General features: G+C 45.1%; 1 protein-coding gene across 1 annotated transcript; it reads left to right on the plus strand.

Moving 5' to 3' along the window:
* Window positions 1-809: 809 nt before the first annotated feature.
* Window positions 810-2,180, plus strand: LOC120994147 (putative uncharacterized protein ENSP00000383309). Its single transcript, XM_040422601.1, has 3 exons — window positions 810-1,066; window positions 1,118-1,621; window positions 1,676-2,180. The coding sequence occupies exons 1-3, from the start codon at window positions 810-812 to the stop codon at window positions 2,178-2,180; spliced, it is 1,266 nt and encodes a 421-aa protein (XP_040278535.1).
* The last annotated feature ends 7,517 nt before the right edge of the window (window positions 2,181-9,697 follow it).

A 9,697-nucleotide genomic window follows, 5' to 3' on the forward strand; every position in this document is an offset into this window, starting at 1 on the left:
TCAACACCAAGATCCCCACAAGGCAAGTCAGCTCCATGCAGGTCACCACCAGAAAGATCACCACCAGAAAGGTCACCACCAAGATCCCCACAAGGCAGGTCACCTCCAGGCAGGTCACCACTAAGATCACCACCTAAATCACCACTAGGCAGGTCGCCATCAAAATCACAACCAGGCAGGTCCCCACCAAGATCGCCACCAGACAGATCACCACCAATGTCCCCACAAGGCAGGTCAACTCCAGGCAGGGCACCACCAAGATCCCCACCAGGCAGGATAATATTAAGATCACCACAAAGATAACCACCAACTGGGTCACCACCAACCAAGATCCACACTGGATGGGACACCACCAAGGTCACAACCAGGCAGGCCACCACTAAGATCACCACCAAGATTCTCACCAGACGGTTCACCACCAAGATCACCACTAGGCGGGTCACTACCAAGATCACCACCAGGCAGGCCACCACTAAGATCACCACCTGGCAGGTCACCACCAAAATCAACATTAGGCAGGTCACCACCAAGATCACAACCAGGTGGGTCACCAACAAGATCCCCCTCAGGAGGGTCACCAACAAGATCCCCATCAGGAGGGTCACCACTAAGATAATCAGAAAGATCACAACCAGGCAGGTCACCACCAAGATCACAACCAGGCAGGTCACTACCAAGATTACAACCAGGCAAGTCACCACCAAGATCACAACTAGGCAGTTCACCACCAAGATCCCCACCAGGCAGGTCACCACCAAGATCACAACCAGGAAAGCCACCACTAAGATCACCACCAAGATTCTCACCAGATGGTTCACAACCAAGATCACCACCAGGCGGGTCACTACCAAGATCACCACCAGGCAGGTCACCACCAAAATACCACTAGGCAGGTCACCACCAAGATCACAACCAGGAAGATTACCACCAAGATCCCCACCAAGCAGGCCATCACCAAGATCACCACCAGGCAGCTCAACACTAAGATCCCTACAAGGCAGGTCAACTCCATGCAGGTCACCACCAGGATCACCATCAGAAAGGTCACCACCAAGATCCCCACAAGGCAGGTCACCAGGCAGGTCACCACTAAGATCACCACCTAAATCACCACCAGGCGGGTCGCCATCAAGATCACAACCAGGCAGGTCACCACCAAGATCGCCACCAGACAGATCACCATCAATGTCCCCACAAGGCAGGTCAACCCCAGGCAGGGCACCACTAAGATAACAACCAGGCGGGTCACCAACAAGATCCCCCTCAGGAGGGTCACCAACAAGATCCCCATCAGGAGGGTCACCACCAAGATAATCAGCAAGATCACAACCAGGCAGGTCACCACCAAGATTACAACCAGGCAGGTCACTACCAAGATCACAACCAGGCAGGTCACTACCAAGATCACAACCAGGCAGGTCACCACCAAGATCCCTACCAGGCATGTCACCACTAACACCACCACCAGGAAGATCATCACCAAGATCCCCACCAGGCAGGCCACCACCAAGATCACCACCAGGCAGGTCAACACCAAGATCCCCACAAGGCAAGTCAACTCCATGCAGGTCACCACCAGAAAGATCACCACCAGAAAGGTCACCACCAAGATCCCCACAAGGCAGGTCACCTCCAGGCAGGTCACCACTAAGATCACCACCTAAATCACCACTAGGCAGGTCGCCATCAAGATCACAACCAGGCAGGTCCCCACCAAGATCGCCACCAGACAGATCACCACCAATGTCCCCACAAGGCAGGTCAACTCCAGGCAGGGCACCACCAAGATCCCCACCAGGCAGGATAATATTAAGATCACCACGAAGATAACCACCAACTGGGTCACCAACAAGATCCCCCTCAGGAGGGTCACCAACAAGATCCCCATCAGGAGGGTCACCACTAAGATAATCAGCAAGATCACAACCAGGCAGGTCACCACCAAGATCACAACCAGGCAGGTCACTACCAAGATCACAACTAAGCAGTTCACCACGAAGATCCCCACCAGGCAGGTCACCAACAAGATCACAACCAGGCATGTTACCATCAAGATCACTACCAGGAAGATCACCACCAAGATCCCCACCAGGCAGGCCACCACCAAGATCAACACCAGGCAGGTCAACACCACGATCCTCACAAGGCAGGTCACCTCCAGACAGGTCACCACTAAGTAGTATAAAGACCAGCACTCCGTAATTCAGATGATGAAAAGAAGTTTTCTTTTTATTCGTCACCCATGTGTGACGCGCGTTTCGACACTAATTTGTGTCTTTATCAAAGTACAGGTGATAACAGCTCATCATAGTTTACAAATGGCAACATTATATACAATTCAAATAACCCGCCTCTTGATCACGTAAGCAATCACATGGCGAGGGGCGGGCCGAATCGTCCCCGGCCATGTGACCAGTCACGGGGTCAGTGCGTCATACTGCTAGGCAACCCAACCAAACAAACTAGTCAGGAGTGGAATGCGGTAAGATAAGTATCAAATCCATATATTATTATTTTATCAAGGCAGTTTTAGATCCCTTATATAACTCATATATATATTCCATGGATAACGATATATTATAATTAAAGCGCCACCCCCTCGTACAAAAACAGATATATGGAAATAGAGACAATGATGTCAGTCACACGATACATCATGTGACATAACACCATTGTCTCAGCCACACAAAATGTTGTAAAGATATATCACATCTCACAGGGAAAAGGGCTGTCCTGCAGCATTCAAAGAGATTCATGTCAGGTTCAAACATCCATAGAGAGCCAAGGTGTCAATATTTGATTATGAAACAATAGCATGCATGGATACAAAATAACAAACCACAGCTATCGCACATATATAGAATCAAAGAAAACAATTAAGTGAATATTCCTTATTTAAACCTTTGGGCGCAAGTGTCTCAAGTCGATGGATCCAATATGCTTCACGCTGGTGGAGCATCTGGATCCGATTTCCTCCACGTCGAGGTAAGGTCACTTCTTCTAGAATTTGAAAACGCAATTGTGAGATGCGGTGATTTTTTTCTTTAAAATGTTGGGGGACGGGTAACAAAATATTTTCTTTCCTAATTGTGGACTTATGTTTTGCTACCCGGTCCTTCATACGCATTGTCGTTTCTCCAACATAGCACAACCCACAGGGACATTTAAGTAGATAGATCACAAAACTGCTGTCACATGTGAAATGACCCCGAATGGGGATTTGTTGTCCTGTCTGTGGGTGTGCTATGTTGGAGCCTTTAATCACATTGGAGCAGTGAACACAGTTAAGACAGGGAAATGTTCCCTTCCTAACTGTAGAGAAAGTGAGCTGTCGCTGAGGCATCCTGTCACTCCCCACATCTGCTCGGACAATCATGTCCCTAATATTTTTGTTTCGCTTAAAACACATCATGGGACGGTCCCTAAATTCCTGAATCTCAGGATATGATTTTTGTAAGATGTTCCAGTGTTTATAGATGACAGCCTTAACTCGGTCCATCCAGGGATGGTATTTTACCACTAACGGTATTCTTTGTCCCTTGTCTTTCCTTTCTGTGGGATTTCTTATCTTATCCAGCTGCTGGTGTAATAGACGGGGCGGATAGCCTCTGTCTATAAATTTCTCAGTCATCTCCCGTAACCTAAGATCACGTGTGTCCTGATCCATGACAATATTAGCCACTCTTCTATATTGCGAGTATGGCAAAGATTTTTTTACAGTAGATGGGTGATTACTTTGGAATGACAAGAGACTATTTCTGTCAGTTTTTTTGACATACAAGTCAGTGGTAATTCTGTTGTCAGTTCCCCTAATCACCCATGTGTCAAGGAATGAAACACGTTGTGTATCTTGGTGCAGGGTAAATTTCAGCTCTGGTCTTACATTATTAATATAGTCAACAAAGGTCATAAGGGTCTCAATGCTGCACCGCCATATGCAAAAAACGTCATCTATAAAACGTTTCCAAAATATACAGTAATTTTGATACAGCTCACTCGGGTAAATATATTCTCTCTCAAAGTGTGCCATATAGCAATTTGCATATGGCGGTGCAGCATTGGACCCCATCGCGGTCCCGCACCGCTGCTGGAAAAAAGTGTCCTGAAATAAAAAATAATTGCGATGTAAGACAATGGACAGTAAAGAAATAAAAAATTCTTTTTCATGTGCCGAGTACAGGCTGTCATCCAGTAACTTCTGGACAGATTCCAGACCCTTTTCATGCGTTATACTTGTATATAAACTGCAGACGTCTAGAGTGACCAGGATGCAATCATGCGACAGCTCAATTTCCCGTACTGCCTCCAAAAAATGTTGGGTATCCCTTAAGTAGGAAGGGGCCTTTTTTGTGAGTGGAGTCAACACTTTGTCAAGAAATATTGCAGGGGGAGATAGGACTGAATCACTAGCTGCAACAATGGGACGACCCGGAGGCTTATCCAGGGATTTATGCACTTTTGGTAGTGTATAGAATACGGGTGTCACAGGATGTTGGTTGATCAGAAACTCCGCTAATTTTTTATCAATAACATGGTGTAATACATTTTGATCAACCAAAGTCTGTAGCTCCCGTTTTATTGTCCAGACCGGATCCCCCTGCAATATTTCATAGACATTGTGGTCAGATAATTGTCCCTGAATCTCCCTGACATAATAGTCTTTATCCAGTATGACAAGGGCACCGCCTTTGTCCGCAGGCTTAAAAACCAGGGAGTCATCATCAGTCAGATGATTGACCACCTGCCTCTCCTCCGCGGACAAATTATGGTGGATATAATAATCACCTTTCTTAAAATTTGCAAGCAATGTGGCAATATCACGTTGTACAAGGTGTATATACGTTTCACTAGGGTGATAAACCTTCGGAGGCATATAATGGCTCTTAAGCCTTAAGCCAAATTGCTGCAAATTTAATGAAGGTTGTAAATTTACAGTCGGGACCGGATCATGCATAGGAACTTTTGAGAAATGGCTTTTAAGCCGTATACTCCGAAAAAAACGGTTTAAATCCATGTCCAGTCCAAATGTATCCAGACTCGTAGTCGGACTGAAGGATAGTCCCTTTTCAAGAAGTCCAATTTGGAGTGGAGAGAGATTCTTGGAGGATAGATTTAACACTAAGGTGGGCTGAGTACCTGTGACCGGGTTAGACGTGGGGCTTCGGCGTCCCCGATGATGGTGTCGACCTGAGCGCCGGGTGTTGGCCTTCTTGGGCGTCTGCGTGCTCCTAAAAAATTGCGCTGACTTGTTGTGGAGTCGCTCCCAGAGTCGGATGAAGCTGTACCCGCTTTGCGACCGGGTCGACGCGGTGGTTGGGATGTAGCAGTGCCGGCCTTGTCCTGCCATCTGTAGACTTGATTTCTTTGGTAGTCTTCCATATCCCGGATGTATTTTGTGCGCTTTGTACTCTGTATGGAGCTTTGTAGTTCGGCACATTGCTTTTCAATCTTGTCTTTCAGGATATCAAAGTCCTCCTTTTTAAGACAATCTTTTAGTTGAGACTCAATAGTACTGATGCCTTCTTGGCACTCGGCAATAGCGCTGGTCAGGTGTTCAATCGTCAGGACTATAATGTCCAAGGAACATTTGTTTAAAATACTGGCGAAGCGGGCACAATATTCAACGTTTTCACGAAAAAAAGTTGGACGGAGATTCACTCTTAATCCACGTGGAATGCGTTTAGAGCGGTGATACTCCGCTAGTGTAGTGGCATGCAATTGTAGTGATACCAGATGCTTGGAGGTTCTCTCAAAATCACGGCTTCTCAGTTCACCTGGGGGTATTCTCAGGAACTCTGCCGATGAATCAATTCGTGCTACAATTGCACGAGCTTCCTCCTCATCATAGCCGTAGGTACTCATCTGTACGTTTGAGCTCGACTGCACGTGCACGCTCCAAAAAATCAAGGAAATCAATGAAATAAATGAATGGGCGGCACTGCGCATCAGTCGCAGTCCAGGTGCGCGGTCAAGAGGTAGATACCTGAATATAAGTAGTATAAAGACCAGCACTCCGTAATTCAGATGATGAAAAGAAGTTTTCTTTTTATTCGTCACCCATGTGTGACGCGCGTTTCGACACTAATTTGTGTCTTTATCAAAGTACAGGTGATAACAGCTCATCATAGTTTACAAATGGCAACATTATATACAATTCAAATAACCCGCCTCTTGATCACGTAAGCAATCACATGGTGAGGGGCGGGCCGAATCGTCCCCGGCCATGTGACCAGTCACGGGGTCAGTGCGTCATACTGCTAGGCAACCCAACCAAACAAACTAGTCAGGAGTGGAATGCGGTAAGATAAGTATCAAATCCATATATTATTATTTTATCAAGGCAGTTTTAGATCCCTTATATAACTCATATATATATTCCATGGATAACGATATATTATAATTAAAGCGCCACCCCCTCGTACAAAAACAGATATATGGAAATAGAGACAATGATGTCAGTCACACGATACATCATGTGACATAACACCATTGTCTCAGCCACACAAAATGTTGTAAAGATATATCACATCTCACAGGGAAAAGGGCTGTCCTGCAGCATTCAAAGAGATTCATGTCAGGTTCAAACATCCATAGAGAGCCAAGGTGTCAATGTTTGATTATGAAACAATAGCATGCATGGATACAAAATAACAAACCACAGCTATCGCACATATATAGAATCAAAGAAAACAATTAAGTGAATATTCCTTATTTAAACCTTTGGGCGCAAGTGTCTCAAGTCGATGGATCCAATATGCTTCACGCTGGTGGAGCATCTGGATCCGATTTCCTCCACGTCGAGGTAAGGTCACTTCTTCTAGAATTTGAAAACGCAATTGTGAGATGCGGTGATTTTTTTCTTTAAAATGTTGGGGGACGGGTAACAAAATATTTTCTTTCCTAATTGTGGACTTATGTTTTGCTACCCGGTCCTTCATACGCATTGTCGTTTCTCCAACATAGCACAACCCACAGGGACATTTAAGTAGATAGATCACAAAACTGCTGTCACATGTGAAATGACCCCGAATGGGGATTTGTTGTCCTGTCTGTGGGTGTGCTATGTTGGAGCCTTTAATCACATTGGAGCAGTGAACACAGTTAAGACAGGGAAATGTTCCCTTCCTAACTGTAGAGAAAGTGAGCTGTCGCTGAGGCATCCTGTCACTCCCCACATCTGCTCGGACAATCATGTCCCTAATATTTTTGTTTCGCTTAAAACACATCATGGGACGGTCCCTAAATTCCTGAATCTCAGGATATGATTTTTGTAAGATGTTCCAGTGTTTATAGATGACAGCCTTAACTCGGTCCATCCAGGGATGGTATTTTACCACTAACGGTATTCTTTGTCCCTTGTCTTTACTTTCTATGGGATTTTTTATCTTATCCAGCTGCTGGTGTAATAGACGGGGCGGATAGCCTCTGTCTATAAATTTCTCAGTCATCTCCCGTAACCTAAGATCACGTGTGTCCTGATCCATGACAATATTGGCCACTCTTCTATATTGCGAGTATGGCAAAGATTTTTTTACAGTAGATGGGTGATTACTTTGGAATGACAAGAGACTATTTCTGTCAGTTTTTTTGACATACAAGTCAGTGGTAATTCTGTTGTCAGTTCCAAAGCTCCATACAGAGTACAAAGCGCACAAAATACATCCGGGATATGGAAGACTACCAAAGAAATCAAGTCTACAGATGGCAGGACAAGGCCGGCACTGCTACATCCCAACCACCGCGTCGACCCGGTCGCAAAGCGGGTACAGCTTCATCCGACTCTGGGAGCGACTCCACAACAAGTCAGCGCAATTTTTTAGGAGCACGCAGACGCCCAAGAAGGCCAACACCCGGCGCTCAGGTCGACACCATCATCGGGGACGCCGAAGCCCCACGTCTAACCCGGTCACAGGTACTCAGCCCACCTTACTGTTAAATCTATCCTCCAAGAATCTCTCTCCACTCCAAATTGGACTTCTTGAAAAGGGACTATCCTTCAGTCCGACTACGAGTCTGGATACATTTGGACTGGACATGGATTTAAACCGTTTTTTTCGGAGTATACGGCTTAAAAGCCATTTCTCAAAAGTTCCTATGCATGATCCGGTCCCGACTGTAAATTTACAACCTTCATTAAATTTGCAGCAATTTGGCTTAAGGCTTAAGAGCCATTATATGCCTCCGAAGGTTTATCACCCTAGTGAAACGTATATACACCTTGTACAACGTGATATTGCCACATTGCTTGCAAATTTTAAGAAAGGTGATTATTATATCCACCATAATTTGTCCGCGGAGGAGAGGCAGGTGGTCAATCATCTGACTGATGATGACTCCCTGGTCTTTAAGCCTGCGGACAAAGGCGGTGCCCTTGTCATACTGGATAAAGACTATTATGTCAGGGAGATTCAGGGACAATTATCTGACCACAATGTCTATGAAATATTGCAGGGGGATCCGGTCTGGACAATAAAACGGGAGCTACAGACTTTGGTTGATCAAAATGTATTACACCATGTTATTGATAAAAAATTAGCGGAGTTTCTGATCAACCAACATCCTGTGACACCCGTATTCTATACACTACCAAAAGTGCATAAATCCCTGGATAAGCCTCCGGGTCGTCCCATTGTTGCAGCTAGTGATTCAGTCCTATCTCCCCCTGCAATATTTCTTGACAAAGTGTTGACTCCACTCACAAAAAAGGCCCCCTCCTACTTAAGGGACACCCAACATTTTTTGGAGGCAGTACGGGAAATTGAGCTGTCGCATGATTGCATCCTGGTCACTCTAGACGTCTGCAGTTTATATACAAGTATAACGCATGAAAAGGGTCTGGAATCTGTCCAGAAGTTACTGGATGACAGCCTGTACTCGGCACATGAAAAAGAATTTTTTATTTCTTTACTGTCCATTGTCTTACATCGCAATTATTTTTTATTTCAGGACACTTTTTTCCAGCAGCGGTGCGGGACCGCGATGGGGTGCAATGCTGCACCGCCATATGCAAATTGCTATATGGCACACTTTGAGAGAGAATATATTTACCCGAGTGAGCTGTATCAAAATTACTGTATATTTTGGAAACGCTTTATAGATGACGTTTTTTGCATATGGCGGTGCAGCATTGAGACCCTTATGACCTTTGTTGACTATATTAATAATGTAAGACCAGAGCTGAAATTTACCCTGCACCAAGATACACAACGTGTTTCATTCCTTGACACATGGGTGATTAGGGGAACTGACAACAGAATTACCACTGACTTGTATGTCAAAAAAACTGACAGAAATAGTCTCTTGTCATTCCAAAGTAATCACCCATCTACTGTAAAAAAATCTTTGCCATACTCGCAATATAGAAGAGTGGCTAATATTGTCATGGATCAGGACACACGTGATCTTAGGTTACGGGAGATGACTGAGAAATTTATAGACAGAGGCTATCCGCCCCGTCTATTACACCAGCAGCTGGATAAGATAAAAAATCCCATAGAAAGTAAAGACAAGGGACAAAGAATACCGTTAGTGGTAAAATACCATCCCTGGATGGACCGAGTTAAGGCTGTCATCTATAAACACTGGAACATCTTACAAAAATCATATCCTGAGATTCAGGAATTTAGGGACCGTCCCATGATGTGTTTTAAGCGAAACAAAAATATTAGGGACATGATTGTCCGAGCAGATGTGGGGA

Source organism: Bufo bufo, chromosome 3 (genome assembly GCF_905171765.1).
Source record: "Bufo bufo chromosome 3, aBufBuf1.1, whole genome shotgun sequence".
Taxonomy (NCBI): Eukaryota; Metazoa; Chordata; class Amphibia; order Anura; family Bufonidae; genus Bufo; species Bufo bufo.

Bases quoted from the DNA above. Each gene is read 5' to 3' on its own strand.
- LOC120994147 (XM_040422601.1), top strand. From the start codon at position 810: ATGGTTCACAACCAAGATCACCACCAGGCGGGTCACTACCAAGATCAC. The intron at 1,067-1,117 runs GCAGGTCACCAG...AATCACCACCAG, and splicing joins ACCACCAAGATCCCCACAAG to GCGGGTCGCCATCAAGATCA. The intron at 1,622-1,675 runs GCAGGTCACCTC...AATCACCACTAG, and splicing joins ACCACCAAGATCCCCACAAG to GCAGGTCGCCATCAAGATCA.